This window comes from Nerophis lumbriciformis, linkage group LG18 (assembly GCF_033978685.3).
Source record: "Nerophis lumbriciformis linkage group LG18, RoL_Nlum_v2.1, whole genome shotgun sequence".
In the NCBI taxonomy this organism is placed as follows: domain Eukaryota; kingdom Metazoa; phylum Chordata; class Actinopteri; order Syngnathiformes; family Syngnathidae; genus Nerophis; species Nerophis lumbriciformis.
In genome coordinates, this window is record NC_084565.2 from 27132694 (window position 1) to 27150000 (window position 17307).

The 17307-nt window shown below is 41.5% G+C and overlaps 1 protein-coding gene across 1 annotated transcript in view; it reads right to left on the reverse strand.

Annotated features, from left to right (window-relative positions):
• Nucleotides 1-1288: 1288 nt before the first annotated feature.
• Nucleotides 1289-17307, reverse strand: part of lingo3a (leucine rich repeat and Ig domain containing 3a) — a 116844-nt gene continuing 100825 nt past the window's right edge. The window contains exon 2 of the mRNA XM_061977920.2: nucleotides 1289-5059. Coding sequence (XP_061833904.1) covers nucleotides 3167-5047 — 1881 coding nt within the window. The 5' untranslated portion in view covers nucleotides 5048-5059 and the 3' untranslated portion in view covers nucleotides 1289-3166. The remainder of the gene's footprint in view (nucleotides 5060-17307) is intronic.

Genomic DNA, 17307 nt, shown 5'->3' on the forward strand with positions numbered 1-17307 from the left:
TTTATGAAAACTTTGAATTGAAAATCTCAGAAAAAGTAAGGTTTCAAACTCTAAGTCATGATGATCAAAATTATAACAAATAAAGGCTGGCGTGTAATGAGTTAATATCACATATTAGTTTCACATTTGAAGTTAATTGCTAACATGAATAGACTTTGACACCATATTCTAATTTTATGAGTTTCACCTGTATGATATAATGACTGAGAGAAAATATCCATCCATCCATCCATTTTCTAGCGCTTATTCCCTTCAGGGTCGCGGGGGGTGCTAGAGCCTATCTGAGCTACAATCGGGCGGAAGGTGGGGTTCACCCTGGACAAGTCGCCACCTTATCTCAGGGCCAACACAGATAGACAGACAACATTCACACTCACATTCACACACTAGGGCCAATTTAGTGTTGCCAATCAACGGTTTCAGGAAAACATGCTACTTTTCTGACTACAATTGAACATTCACCGACCGAAAATGCTAACTTTTGACCACAAATTTAGTCGCTGCTCAGTTTCAGCGCATGGTATGCGTTCAGCATATTGCTCGCATGTCCTCTTGATGAACTAGCAGCCTTATGACTTCTACAAGTAGCGCTGTTGCAGTCTTTTCTTGTAAAATGTAGTCAGCTATAGAACGTTTGTTGCACACGGGCTCTGCCATTTTGAGATGTGACGTCACTACACGACGTCATCCCCACCCGGAAGGATGGATAAGAGAATCGTTTGAACAAATGGCAAGCCATTCCAAGTACACGATACACTGAGAAGTCGGAACCGGTTCTGAACAGTTTTTTGATTCCCATCCCTAACTATATCTATCGTCCTGTAGAGTTACCACTTCATTCTGGTCACAATCTTTTTATTGGAAGATTTCTCACCATGTTCAAGCGTTTGAAAAATATTTTATATCTATGGACAATTTAGAGCAGATCTGGCCAAATTAAGGCCCGGGTGCCACATGCGGCCCGTTAAGCTTTTTAATCTGGCCCGCCGGACATTCCCAAATCATTTTTTTAGATCTTTAAGACATACTTGCCAACCTTGAGACCTCCGATTTCGGGAGGTGGGGGGGCGTGGTAAGGGGGGGAGGGGCGTGGTTAAGAGGGGAAGAGTATATTGACAGCTAGAATTTACCAAGTCAAGTATTTCATACATATATATATATATATATATATATATATATATATATATATATATATATATATATATATATATATATATATGTTTTTTTTAAATTAATAAATATATTTATTTTTAGGTAAGATAAACATAATAATACAATTTATCTCTAGTCTGGATGATTTAGTTCTTGTCACCCTGTTGTCCTCCCGTCGTGAAAAAAGGCTGTCCTCACTCAGGTCCGCATGGAGCTGGAGGGGGCGTGGCCTCCAGCTACGGCTGAAAATCAGGAGATTTTCGGGAGAACATATGTCCCGGGAGGTTTTCGGGTGAGGCGCTGTATTTCGGGAGTCTCCCGGAAAATTTGGGAGGGTTGGCAAGTATGCTTTAAGATGGAAACTGTAGCTGCCATTATGATGTGCAGTGATGTTTTCTAATGACCGTAAGTCTTCAACTATACAAAGTATTTCAATGGTTGGATGATATACTAGTTACTATGGTAATCTAATTAGTTACTATGGTCATCTAATTAATTACTATGGTCATCTACGCCACAGCAGCTCAGACGAGGCACCAAGCAGTGTGGGCGGGAAGCGTTTCCACAGACGCGGAAGGAGATTTTCACAACAAAGTTCTAAAGCTTAGTAATATATAGAATTTAATAGAATAGGAAGTACTTTATTGATACCTGGAGGGAATTCAGCAAATATCAGATGTATCAGATTGTAGGTGGGTTTATTTTGTACCCTTCGCGTTCATATTTTACTGTTTGTTGCATTTTTGTTGCGTTTCACTTGATTGTAAAATGTGTCGATCGAAAGGGGGGGAGACGTTCATATTTTGTCAATATTCAGTGTTTTATCCTTCATAGAAAAATGTAAAATTCCATTACGTTTTTTAAGGCGGTCTGTCATTAAGTTTTTAGCATTAATCAGACATTATTGTAAGGTTTGGTACTAGTGTTCCTAAAAATAGATATACCGGCCCCCAGACAAATTTTTTCTCTCTAAATGTGGCCCCCGAATCAAAATAATTTCCCAGGCCTGATTTAGAGCCTCCGGTTAGTTCTCCCCGTGACTGCTTGGGTTCCCTCCAGGTACTCCGGCTTCTTCCCACCTCCAAAGACATGCACCTGGGGATAGGTTGATTGGCAACACTAAATTGGCCCTAGTGTGTGAATGTGAGTGTTAGCCCTGTGATGAGATGGCAACTTGTCCAAGATGTACCGTGCCTTCCGCCCGATTGCAGCTGAGATAGGCTTCAGCACCCCCCGCGACCCTGAAAAGGGACAAGCGGTAGTCTTCTTCTTCTGTCTTCTGTCGTGTGTCTTTAGATTTTCAGCTCTGTTGAGGCAAGCCAGGTCAACGTGTCATCGTCCAGGTCAATCAGACCTTGTTCGCCATTCGGTGGCCGGTGTTTGGGGCAACTAGTTACTATATGCTCTACTGTCTGGACTGGGTCCCCACACTCACAGGAGGCATCTTCCGCAAGTCCCCACCTCTTCATTGCTTCAAGCGGTAGTCAATGGATGGATTAGCCTGACATTTTTGGGATGTGGGAGAAAACCCACACAAGCACAGGGAGAACATTCAAACTCCACACATAAAAAGTTGCTTCAGTCTGTCGGACAGACATGCTAACACTCACTATTCCGATCTTTGATGATACTTGTCGTAAGAAATGTGACTAAATTCTCGTAAAAATAGACATTTTTTGGTTCCTCCAACAAGTTTTCTTTTAGTGAAGTCTGTCTTTTTCCCCAAAATGTATACTCAGGTTGTGTTTAATGTTGCGAACACAAAGACCAAATGATGAATGTGTCTGACATTTAAAAAGAGCATCAAGGAAAGGAGAAGTTCATTCATTCATTTTCTAGAATGCTTAACAGTACTGTTCAAGCTCATGGGGGAGCTAGAGCTTACCCCGGCTGAATTTGTACATCGGTCACTAGTTTGCCCCTTTCTAGGTGCTCTTAGGCAAGGCGCTGAGTCCTGATGCCCCCACAGGTTTTAGCAAGGTAGTACTAAAAAAGTACACCTCCACCTGTTGGATCAAATCATTTTCATGTTAAACTTGCGTGCACCCCCCTGCCCTCCGCTGGTGGCAGGTCCGTCAACCTTTCTGAAAGAGTATTCCACTGAGAAATTGTTTTTGTGTTGTCCTTTCCCGCGACTCCACACGAAGAGCAGGATGAAACAGAAGAGGACGACGCCCAGGAACATGATACAGCCCATTGCCGTGGAGATGAGGATGGTCTTGAGGTCCAGAGTGAACTTCAGAAAGACTCTGGTATCGTTCAGGTTGGTGTCGTTAAGGTCTCCGGCGTAGTAGGTGCGGTTGGCCATTAGGGCGGCGTCGAGCGGGAGACCACTGACTGTGAGAGTAGCGAAATAAGTGTCATTCCCGCCAGCGTTACTGGCGATGCAAATGTAGGTTCCGCTGTCCATCACCTGCGCATACCTTATTTCTAAGGTGCCTTCTTTTAATACCGTCAAGCGGCCACTGCTCTTAGTGGTAATGCGACGGCGCTGAGGGGATATCCAGAATATGACCGGTGTGGGCTCTCCTTCCGCCCTGCAAATGAACGACACCACCTGCCCCTCACGAGCCGATATCTGCTGCAGTTTCCTGTTGCGGATTTTGGGCTTCTGGCATGTGAAATGGTCAAAGAGGGCTGAGTCCGTGAAGGCGCTCAGAGCTCGGTCCTGCACCTCGACAGGCGTCATACACACGGGGGACGCACCGTCGAAATTAAGCGTCTTCCTGCGCTGAAGGATCCAAAGTAAGCGGCAGTCACACGCCAATGGGTTCCTGTCCAAACGCAGGGTCTCCAGAGTGTTGACCGACTGGAAAGCACCCTCCTCCAGGGTAACAAGGTTGTTGGCTGAGAGGTTGAGGAGGCGGATTTGTCTGAGACCGCCCAGTGCGTATGGCTGCACCGTCACCAGCCTGGTGTTGACCAGATGGAGCTCCTTTAGCCTGAGAAGGTCCCTCAGTGCCCAGGACTCCAGGACGGAAATAGGATTGAAGGACAGGTTGAGGCTGGTGAGGTGAGAGAGGCTGCGTAGGGCAGAGGTGGGCACAGAGGTGAGATTGGTGTGCGTGATAGACAGCCACGACAAGTTGAGACCCTGCAGGCCGTGGGAGGAGATGAACTCCAAAAAGGGCCAATGGTCGATCTCCAGGGCCCTCAGGTTTCCTAGCTTACGGAAGTTCTGGTCCTCTAAGGTGGAGATGCTGAGGTAGCGCAGTCGCAGTGTGACCAGGTTGTGAAGGTAAGACAAAGACTGGCTTGACACAGACGTCAGGTTGCACCTGTCAATGGTTAACTCCTTCAGTCCCACCAGACCCAAAAAGGCCTTGTTAGAAATATACACCAGATCATTGTCTCCAACTTCTAACTTCCTCAGACTTTTAAGGTCTTGGAAAGTAAAGTCCAAAAGAATCACAATCTTATTCTCACTAAGATCCAGTGAGGTGAGATTGGACAGGTGTGAAAAAGTCCCCATGGGGACCAGTTTCAGCTGGTTAGCCCTGAGGGAAAGCGACTGCAGACTCTGGAGACTAGAAAAGGCATTTGGTTCCAAAACGCTGATCATGTTCTCGCTGAGATCAAGCCTCTCCAGGCGGAGGAAGGGAAGCAGGTCACCATGCTCCACCCAGCGCAGTTTATTCCCACTCAGGTCCAGGATTCTGGTATCCATAGGGATGCCTTCAGGTAGTGTAGACAGACGCTTACCGCGGCAGGAGACGGTCTTGAGCTTGCCGATGCAGTCGCAACGCTGAGGACATCCTTGGCCCTGGGAGGACCAAACATTGACCATCACCAGCAGGAAGAAGAAAGGCAGGAGCCAAGCCACATTCTGGCTGAGGTTGATTTCCATGGCCGTCCTGGTTCTGCTGCCTCCTTTTCCTTTTCGGGCTACAATCATCGGGCCAAAAACCTGAGAAAACAAAGATGGGGAAATAATGGAAAGACAATTACAAGTAGGATAGCAGACCTCTGTCAAGGTTAAACAGTATTTGTGTTGTTTGTCTGAATCTTGCCAGTCTACTTCCTGGTCGAGCATGATGAACGATAGGACATTAACATTTTGGTCATAAAAGTGATAAAAATGTTTTTCTTTAATATTTAGCAAGTACCCAGTAACCAAATGTAAAAAAAAAAAAATAGACACACAGGGTGAGGAAGGAATTGGTCACATCAAAATGAAACAACCTTGTCTAATTTGCTTAACTGTCCATGGCCTATGTATAGCACAAATGGTAAATTAAATCTAAACAAATTATCTTTCTTCTGTCGCCTATTTTGTCTTTTTTTTGTTTGTTTTTTAAGCAATACAAACAAGACAGAGCCACCTGTGTGTGCTTTTAGATAGCGGTTGATTGCAAAGAGCAATTTGTGCTTTCATGTTCGAGTCTCCAAAAGGCCATGAAAAGCCTTTGAATTTGTTGCTAGTCGCTTTTTTCAATAAGAGAATCTAGAGGCGTCTGAATTTTTGCTAAATTTGCAACACAGCTCCCTCCTGCTATTTCTTCTTATTCTCTGGCAGACAAAGGAGCATATTAACTTTTTTTAAGAAGGACAGTGAGGATGCTGTAAGCTCCATTCACATACAGCTGGTATTGCCAATTCTATTTATGGTAGACCAAATTATTTTTTTTAAGTTTTAAGTACCAATGATTGTCACGCACACACTAGGTGTGGTGAAATTCGTCCTCTGCATTTGACCCATCCCCTTGTTCACCCCCTGGGAGGTGAGGGGAGCAGTGGGCAGCAGCAGTAGCTGCGCCTGGGAATCATTTTTGGTGATTTAACCCCTAATTCCAACCTTTGATGCTGAGTGCCAAGCAGGGAGGTAATGGGTCACATTTTTATAGTCTTTGGTATGACTCGGCCGGGGTTTGAACTCAGGGCGGACACTCTAACCAGGGGCACAAGGGCGGATTTGTTCCAGCATTTGAGAAATGTTAAAATAGGGCTTGAAAGGGTGTGGTGGCGGAAATGAAAAAACTGTATCTGAAGTGTGTTTACGCAGACTGCAAGTGTAGAGTTTTTGTTATTTTCTTAACAAGTTTAAAACATGGTGCAAAAATGATTCATTATTAACTGGCACAATCGTTCACCACGATCGTGTCAGAGAAAAAAACCCTACTTTTTTAAAATTTACAACGTGATGCAAAGCCAAAAACATCAGATCAGTGATCTAATGAGGATGCCGAATGGTCTGGAACAGAGGTTCTTAACCTTTTTTCACTCGGGGCTTGACTTTTCCACTACACAGGGGACAAAGGCCTACTAAAAAATTAACCCTGAATCAGTCTTCTTACTCTTGAATTTTAATAATATTCAATAATTATATCTATCTTACTTACAGTTTACAACCTTGTAAAATTATATGGAACCACGTGTTAATCACAAAGATTTATTTGTCATTACATAAACCTTTGGCTGAGGTCAGGCTGATTAGAATAATAAGTACTAACCGAATATACTGAATAGGAAGGCACTCCTAAATAACTGATGAAAAATAAATGTTCATACGCTCATGTAGTGTTGAAATAACTACAATAAATTAATAAGTATCTTTCTTAACACAAATTTAAGTGTGCAAATCAAAACACACCTTCACCACTTAAGTCATAATTTTTGCGCTTAAGAAACTTCTCTATGACTTTAGCTGCAGTCTTCATCTGTTTGGTTGATATTGTCATTACTGCCACACGTGGTGAAAAAGTGCATTACAACTGAGTACCGCTGCGGTGTGATGACTGTATTATGATGATAGTATATATCTGATAGTATTTATCTGTATCATGAATCAATTTAAGTGGACCCCGACTTAAACAAAATGAAAAACTTATTCGGGTGTTACCATTTAGTGGTCAATTGTACGGAATATGTACTTCACTGTGAAACCTACTAATAAAAGTCTCAATCAATCAATCAATCAGCTAAGACACAGATATTTTTTGGCAGCCCTGTAGGGAGTGTTTTATGGGTATGGTTACACTGGTCTAGATGAACACTTTCTGTTCCATCACCTGACACATGTTGGCGTGTTCATGGCATTTTCAAACTGATAAGTTTGAATCAAAGCAGGGCTGCGCAGCTGGACAAGCTTCACAGTATCTTGGCTGAATGAGCAAGTATCGGACACCTCAGTCTCTTTGTACGTATCCTCGCTCATCCATGCGGACTGGACACTGGTCCAGAGTTGGTGGCCGGTTGAGGGTGGAGGCGGCTCTCTTGGTTGCTTTGTTGGGTCTGCTCCTGTCTCTGGCCATGCTCCACCCACCACAGCAGACGATGGCATGGAACACCGCAGAGGCCACCACAGTGTATATGTTTTTGTTGTTTTACTTTTGTGACTGTGTGTAGAAGTGGCTGGTTGCATCACCTCTGCTCTTTTAATGTCTTTAATGTCCTTTGTGTTCTTTGATGTTTCCCTCCTACACACGTGTGTTATGGCTATGAGATTTTCTTTTCCTTGACCTCGGCCTGGACCCCCAGGCTTAGACTTTTTTTTCTCACTCCCCCCAGCGTTTACCTGTTTCTCACCTTTCTCTCCTGTTCTGTCTCCCTGTAATGTTTGTCTGCTCTTGAATGGGATTGTGCTGAAAATCTTAATTTCCCTTCGGGTATTAAATAAAGTATTTCTGACTCTGATTATGATTATACTGTTTCACACGTAAAATTGAGCAGGCTGCTAGCGTTAGCGTCAGCCGAGCTAGCTGCAGGTTGCAAACAAAGAACAAACTTGTCGTCTTGGAGTGACGTGTAAGATCCAAAAAAGTGAATATTGCTTTCGCAGAAGAAGCGCCATATTATCAAATTTGGAGTATAAATAGTTGGGGGTTTTGGCATCAGCCGCAAGACGAGATCTGACTGATCTAATCTTTGAGCCAAACCTGTCACACCGCGGTGAGGGATGTCTTGTCTTGTTTTTTTCTGTCTTGTGATGTGCATGTTTTAGTTTGAAAAGTAACTCTCCTCTCGTTTCAGGTCACTTGCCCTTCCTTTTGTGTCATCAGTCTGACGTCATCCCGGTTCCCTGATTGTTTCCACCTGTTCCCTATTACCCTCATGTGTGTTATAAGCCCACTCCTCCCTTTGTTCTGTGCCAGATTGTCTCGTTTATTCGTGCTCTCTAGCTTCCATGTCCATGTCCATGTCCATGCCTTGTCTTGCCTTGCCTCGTCTTGTGCTTATGTTCCTTGATCCTGAATCCCTTCGTTGCAATTTTGAGTTTTCCTTTCTTCCTCCTCAGCAGAGTGATTTTTTGTTATTTAGTTTATTCAGCCGAAGTAGTGAGTTTCAGTTATTTTTCATTCTTTCCTCAAATTTTTGAGTGACAATTTTTGTTAAAACTTTATTAGATTAGATAGTGTAGAATTTTTCATAGCTGTTGTTTCTTCCTCCTGTTGGAGCGTTTTTTGTTTAGCATATACGGCGCCAATTATAGTTTGTCTTTGCTTTTGTGTTTTCCTCCGTTCGGAGTGATTTTCGGTTGTTCCTATTTTTTTTTGGAACCTTTTTTGCCGATTAGTTTTTGGTTAAAATAGATAATGTATTCCTTGACTTTGGAGGTGAAAGGTAGCTGTCAAAATAAAAGCCTGTCTAAGTTCCCTACTCTGCATCTGAGTCCTATCCTTTTTACCAAGCCTGACAAAACCAAACAGTCCAGTTGCAATCGTTTGAGTGCCCGAATACAATGACCTGGATGAATGAGAACATCCATAGAAATAAGATCAAAGTATTTGAATTTAGGGTGTTTTTTGTAAACATCCATCCATCCATCCATTTTCTACCGCTTGTCCCGTTCGGGGTCGCGGGGGTTGCTGGAGCCTATCTCACCTGCACATGGATGGAAGGCGGCGTACACCCTGGACAAGTCGCCAACACAGATAGACAGACAACATTCACACTCACATTCACACACTAAGGCCAATTTAGTGTTGCCAATCAACTTATCTCCAGGATATAGTTGAAATAATGGTCTTTTCTTTTTGATGGAAAATTTGCAGGTCAAGCAGCCACCTAAAGTTGGTTTGTCCATTAGCCTTTACAGACTTACGAAATTCTTCGGTATGAAAACTGACTCGGCAACGAGGACAAGAACTCTGCAACAGGTCATTGAGGGTAAAGTTCGACTCAGATTTTAAATTCGAAAAACAAATCTGCAGCGTCGTACAAAAAAGCTTTTATCAATTACGCCAAATAGCGAAAGTGAAACCGCTTCTATCAGGACATGATCTTGAGAAATTAATCCACGCCTTTATCTCGACTCGTCTTGACTACTGTAATGCCCTGTATGTTGGCATTAGCCAGGCCTCCCTCGCCCGCCTGCAGCTCGTGCAGAACTCTGCTGCTCGTCTGCTAACACAGACCCGCAGACGTGAGCACATCACCCCTATTTTAGCGTCCCTTCACTGGCTCCATGTGCGTTATCGAATCAATTTTAAACTCCTTTTATTTGTTTTTAAATGTCTAAACAACCTCGCGCCAACCTATCTCTCCGACCTCCTTCAGCCTTACTGCCCCACCCGATCCTTAAGATCAGCCGATCAGCTACTGTTGACGGTCCCTGACACAAGGCTGAAGCTTAGAGGTGACAGAGCTTTCGCCGTTGCTGCTCCCAAGCTCTGGAACGACCTACCTCTGAGTGTTAGACAAGCCTCCTCTCTTCCTGTTTTTAAATCCCTCTTAAAAACATACTTTTATTCCATGGCTTTTAACACTGAGTGATATCCATCCTGCAATGGCGCCCCATAATACACCTGCTGTGAACCTGTTTTTATGTTTTTATGTTTTTATTTATTCTATTTTATTTATTTATTTTTTATCGTGTTCTGTTTGTGTTGTGTTGTGTTTGCTCGGTACTCGTTTTATCTTTTAACCTGCCCATTGTACAGCACTTTGGCTACCCCTGTGGTAAATTTTAAATGTGCTTTATAAATAAAGTTGATTTGATTTGATTTGATTGAAATTGCTTAGCTAGTGGATATGCTTATACTGATCAATTAACCAAGTCTTTGGAATAGGGTCTACTTAGTCTTGGTACTGTATCTTGCTTTTATTTTGCAAAGTCCATTTTTCATTGGTGGTAAACAAAAACGTTTGCCTGCAAAAATGGTATCTGCAACCCACTAAGCCAGTGGTTCTTAACCTTGTTGGAGGTACCGAACCCCACCAGTTTCATATGCGCATTCATCAAACCCTTCTTTAGTGATAAATAAAATGTTTTTATTTTTTTCAAATTCACGACAAAGTTATATGTTTTTTTTACTGGTGCACAAAATGAACTGTGCATGAACATCACCTTGTTCAAAGAACAAAACCAACACAGTGCATGAACTCACAACAAATGACACACCTGCAAATCAGATGGAACAATATTTGGGGGTATCCATAGTACGCCGATAGGGAGAAGTTTTTATTTACAAGATGAGTCGGATGTGTCTTGACCTCCGCGGCGGAAGCTCCACCGAACCCCCAGGGTTCGATCGAACCCAGGTTAAAGAACCACTGCACTAAGCATTGTGAGATCACGCACCCTACTGTATAAAATTGTGGAATGACCTTTTTAGGTTTGTTAGTGGGGTACTTTCATGGCTCAAGGTATTAACGAAAGATATAACACGGACAAACGTGACTCTAGCATTAACTTTTGTACTTGGAAAATCCTTTTTAAATGTACTACTTTAGGGCACTAAGGTCGCTGGTTTCCGTCTTGCAAATGGGTTTAGTGCAAAATGTATTTGATCAAAGAAGTTTGCTAAAGCTTTTTACATGACACAAAAGACAAGGTAAAAATGCCTTTACAAGCATTTTAATGACCACCTGCTCCTGTTTCACAGAACTTAACAACCACTTTAACATCCTTCACCTTCCTGGCTCAGACATAAATTAAACTAAATGTCTAAAAATGCCAGCTGAGCTGTGCGATAGCAGGGGAGCAGACTTACAATGAATACAGTGTAGTTGGACACTAATCAGTGAGTTGCATTATGCTCTCTGTAAATCAATACTGCAACATGTCTACTTCACCAGTCTACGTTCATATCGTCAAAAAAAAAGGCTGGTCATGCAAGCGGAGGGGCCGCAGGGCAAACTCACAGCAGAGGGTAGAGTGACTGACACATAAGGTTACATCACTGGTCACTCAAATGTTGGCGCACGAGTGATGGAACTGGAACTGACGTCTGGTTTTGTTTATCTGGTCGAACCCAGAGAGCCGGCGGCCGGTTTCTAACTGGAACCAGAGCCGTAACTAGGATTTGACAAATAATGAGGTCGAAATTCTGCAACTTCTGCCTTCACCCTGTTCTCTTTCTGTTCCTCCATGCACTGTTACTCCCTTCTCTCCACATTCTATCACTCTCTCTCGTCCTGCCAATTGTATTGCAATAGCGGTAAGTAAAATGAAATACAACTCCTTCCTATCAACATAGACACATTTAAATAACACTGACAGAATGTAATCAACAAAACACAAACCGTACATGAATAAAATAAAAATGTCAGGTTGTCCAATGTAATTACTGTAGCAGGGGTCCCCAAAGTACGGCCCGCGGAAAGTGGCAAGTAAAAAAAACAAACATATATATATATATATATATATATATATATATATATATATATATCCTCCCACCTCCAAAGACATGCACCTGGGGATAGGTTGATTGGCAACACTAAATTGGCCCTAGTGTGTGAATGTGAGTGTGAATGTTGTCCGTCTATCTGTGTTGGCCCTGCGATGAGGTGGCGACTTGTCCAGGGTGTACCCCGCCTTCCGCCCAATTGTAGCCGAGATAGGCTCCAGCACCCCCCGCGACCCCAAAGGGATTAAGCGGTAGAAAATGGATGGATATATATATATATATATATATATATATATATATATATATATATATATATATATATATATATATATATATATATATATATATATATATATATATATATATATATATATATATATATATATATATGCAGATATATATATATATATATATATTTACATGTATTTTTTATTTTTTATTTTTTTTAATCTATCCTTTCTAATCCATTTTCTACATTTTCTACCGCTTGTTACTCTCGCCGTCTCCTCGTCGCTCAGGCAAATCATATTGTCTAAAAATGCATTTTCCTATCGATAACGTGACATCATCAGCAAGTGCGCGCTCTTTCAGTCAATAAGTGAGCGAGAAATATATATATATATATATATATATATATATATATATATATATATATATATATATATATATGTATATGTATATATGTATATATATATATATATATATATACGTTAGGTCAGGAAAAACACAGAGGCTATATCACTATATAGCACTGTATAACGGACAAACCACAGAAACCTCGACTCTATATATATATATATATAAATATATATATATTATATATATATATATATATATATATATACGCACACACACAGTACAGGCCAAACGTTTTGACACACCTCAATTCAATGCGTTTTTCTTTATTTTTATGACTATTTACATTGTAGATTATCAATGAAGGCATCAAAACTATGACACCTGTGAAGTGAAAACCATTTCAGGTGACTACCTCTTTCCAGAGTCCAGCAGTAAAAACAGTCCTTGGTGGGGGTGGGAGGAGTCTCTGCAGATTTTCTGAGCCCTGGTCAGGCAGCGGCTTTTCGCCGTCCTCACCACTCTCTGCAGAGACTTCCAGTCTGAGGCACTGCAGGCTCCAGTCCAGACAGAGATGCGGCTAACACCGAAGCATGCCGATGTGTTAGTACTAGAGCAGGCCGATATTATCGGCCGATAAATGCTTTAAAATGCAATATCGGAAATTATCGGTATCGGTTTCAAAAAATAAAATTAATGACTTTTTAAAACACCACTGTACGGAGCAGTACATATCCGGTAAAACACGGACGTAGGCTAGTATACTCTGGACTGAAGCTGTGTGCCTTCATTGTTTTTGTAGCTGTTGTTTTGAGGCATGTTTAAAAAAAATAATAAATAATGCACTTTGTGAAAGTCAAAGTATAGTATTTCCCATAGTTGTAATGGGTATCAGGATTATATCAGGGAGAGCATGTCCCAAATTCCAAGCTGCTGTTTTGAGGCATGTTAAAAAAAAAAAAAGCACTTTGTGACTTCAATAATAAATATGGCAGTGCCATGTTGGCACTTTTTTCCATAACTGGAGTTGAAGTTGTTCTCTTATTTTGGAAAACCTTGTTTTTGATTGATTGACTGAAACTTATATTAGTAGATTGCACAGTACAGTACATATTCCGTACAATTGACCACTAAATGGTAACACCCTAATACGTTGTTCAACTTGTTTAAGTCGGGGTCCACGTTAATCAATTCATGGTAAAGTTACATTGTTTAATGCATCCAGCGGGGCATCACAACAAAATTAAGCATAATAATGTGTTAATAATTCCACGACTGTATATATCGGTATCGGTTGATATCTGAATCGGTAAATAAGAGTTGGACAATATCTGGATATCGGCAAAAAAGCAATTATCGGACATCTCTAGTTAGTACGCTAGAAAAAGAGTTCCTCAGTGTTCGCGCTTACAATAACAATGTCGCTACAGCTTGGTTATTATTCAGGTTACGGAACGCATTTTTTAAAGTGATTGAGAGGTAGAATTGATTGCTCCCATTAGCTGCATTGCTCGCCACCAAGAAAGAGATGATTTTTTACATGTTAGAATGCAAGAAAAAAAACAAAAAACTTTTGTCTTTTCGTCTTTTATAATGATTGTGAAGGATATGCAAAATTCTAAAATAAGTGCAGTTCCCCTTTGATCCTCATTTTCCGAGAGCACATTGAGTTCATTAATAAGTCGGCAAGTGAACGCATCGCGGGTCAGACGCCAGGCGGGTTGCCGTAGTGTGTCGTCTCGGATGATGCAAGGCATCGGCGGCGTCTGCCTGCTGTCTGAGGGGAAGTGATACCTGGCGCCGGTGTTTGATTAAACAGCATGCGCTGACATTTAAAGTGCTCGCCTCATGCCGCACAATAATAATGATCCGCAAAGTTCACCGCTTGAAGATTGCATCTATGAGTCAACAATTGGTGTTGTCATAGCGACGCCATCTCCGTCAAGCCATACATACACACAGACACCTGTCCTGTAGCAGCCCTCGGCGGGGTTGCTTGCATCTGTGCACCGTCTTACACATAAGCGTCTCGGCCACCAGCCACCTGCCATCACACCTGCTGCTCATTTGTACTCCACGGCTGCTCGTTCTTCTTCTTCTCTCATTTCACAGTCGAGCGGATTAAACCCTAATTCCCCGGGTCTCTCGGCCTTTACCATTCACCAGGTCTTTAGCACATTTAGGCCTGTTTACCTGCATTATCTGCTGCAACGAGACTGATGGCGTGTCAGCTTTCTCCATGTACACGCGACTATTATGGGGATTACATTTACATTTTCACAGCTTTGTTTGCACATACATTAGATATACAAACCCCGTTTCCATATGAGTTGGGAAATTGTGTTAGATGTAAATATAAACAGAATACAATGATTTGCAAATCATTTTCAACCCATATTCAGTTGAATATGCTACAAAGACAACATATTTGATGTTCAAACTGATAAACATTTTTTTTTGTTGCATATAATCATTAACTTTAGAATTTGATGCCAGCAACACGTGACAAAGAAGTTGGGAAAGGTGGCAATAAATACTGATAAAGTTGAGGAATGCTCATCAAACACTTATTTGGAACATCCCACAGGTGAACAGGCAAATTGGGAACAGGTGGGTGCCATGATTGGGTATAAAAGTAGATTCCATGAAATGCTCAGTCATTCACAAACAAGGATGGGGCGAGGGTCACCACTTTGACAACAAATGCGTGAGCAAATTGTTGAACAGTTTAAGAAAAAACCTTTCTCAACCAGCTATTGCAAGGAATTTAGGGATTTCACCATTCTACGGTCCGTAATACCATCAAAGGGTTCAGAAAATCTGGAGAAATCACTGCACGTAAGCAGCTAAGCCCGTGACCTTCGATCCCTCAGGCTGTACTGCATCAACAAGCGACATCAGTGTGTAAAGGATATCACCACATGGGCTCAGGAACACTTCAGAAACCCACTGTCAGTAACTACAGCTAGTCGCTACATCTGTAAGTGCAAGTTAAAACTCTCCTATGCGAGGCGAAAACAGTTTATGAACAACACCCAGAAACGCAGTCGGCTTCGCTGGGCCTGAGCTCATCTAGGATGGACTGATACAAAGTGGAAAAGTGTTCTGTGGTCTGATGAGTCTAAATTTCAAAAATGTTTTGGAAACTGTGGACGTCGTGTCCTTCGGACCAAAGAGGAAAAGAACCATCCGGATTGTTATAGGCGCAAAGTTGAAAAGCCAGAATCTGTGATGGTATGGGGGTGTATTAGTGCCCAAGACATGGATAACTTACACATCTGTGAAGGCACCATTAATGCTGAAAGATACATACAGGTTTTGGAGCAACATATGTTGCCATCCAAGCAACGTTACCATGGACGCCCCTGCTTATTTCAGCAAGACAATGCCAAGCCACGTGTTACATCAACGTGGCTTCATAGTAAAAGAGTACGGGTACTAGACTGACTTGCCTTTAGTCCAGACCTGTCTCCCATTGAAAATGTGTGGCGCATTATGAAGCCTAAAATACCACAACGGAGACCCCCGGACTGTTGAACAACTTGAGCTGTACATCAAGCAAGAATGAGAAAAAATTCCACCTGAGAAGCTTAAGAAATGTGTCTCCTCAGTTCCCAAACCTTTACTGAGTGTTGTCAAAAGGAAAGGCCATGAAACACAGTGGTGAACAGGCCCTTTCCCAACTACTTTAGCACATTTGCAGCCATGAAATTCTAAGTTAATTATTATTTGCAAAAAAAAAATTAAGTTTATGAGTTTGAACATCAAATATCTTGTCTTTGTAGTGCATTCAATTGAATATGGGTTGAAAAGGATTTGCAAATCATTGTATTCCGTTTATATTTACATCTAACACAATTTCCCAACTCATATGGAAACGGGGTTTGTAAATGCCCAATGGAATGAGAGCAAATAGAACAGTGGGATCAACAAATGCAGTTTTTAAACCAAAATGCTGCGTCAATCGAACAAAATGTTTGTGATCATGGAGCTGTTTCTAACATTGTGTTTACGTATACATGATGCCGTTAACAAACTTAAATACTGTGATTATGCCTGTCAAAAATAAAGAGTTAGCTTGTGATGATCACAGAAAATATTGTATAAATAAAGTATATACGCAGATTAAACATGCAATTTATTTTTGACCCGTTCATGCTCTTTTGCTTAACCTCTAAAGGCTTTAGTGGCCACATGCGTGGACAGCACCTTTTAGCTCTTATTTCCAAAATTGTGTACACTACTGAATTGGGGTCTTATGCCGATCTGGTTTGATTGTACAGATATGGTGTTGTTTCTGCTGGGCAATTATGCCTGACGCGCCTCCTACAGCGCTTTGGTCAGCTGGAGGGTCATCAGCCGGGCACCACCGCTCATTGGAGTTTCACTCTCTTTAACCCCGGAACGCCTCCTGGTGGCTTATACTGCCATCTGGTGGTGTCAGAAGAGTATAACATACAATAGAATTTGGAAAGAAAAGTGTAAAAATAAAAATGTGCATGTCACTACACATGAAGTACACGTTTGTGTACTTATGGACTAAGTACATCATATCAAAGGATGCTTTTTAGTTTTTATTCTAATTAGGGTCCAATAAGTCCAAATAGCAAAGAGGGGGAAAAAAAGCATGTAAACAAACAGCTTGGGCCTTAAGAGGTTTTAAAGGTGTCCTATTATGCAAAACTAACTTTTCTTACCTGTTGATATAGTATCTGTTTTTTTGTTTTTGGGAGCAAAAAAATCACAATATTACCCCTTTAACTGTCGATGGTTACTTGGAAGGCAACCATAACTGGCAAATTTCACTCCGAAATAAACCCTGACGGGACTTTATAAGAAACTGTTCACAAGTTTGAAACAAACAAATGGCATGCAATAAAATAAAACATTAAAAAAAATAAATCCTGTATGACATTTTGACAATACAATTGCATTTTAATGCAAATATTTGTCTTTGTTAAGTTAATTTAAATTTGGCAAATTAATTTTAACCTGTGATTTATCATGATTA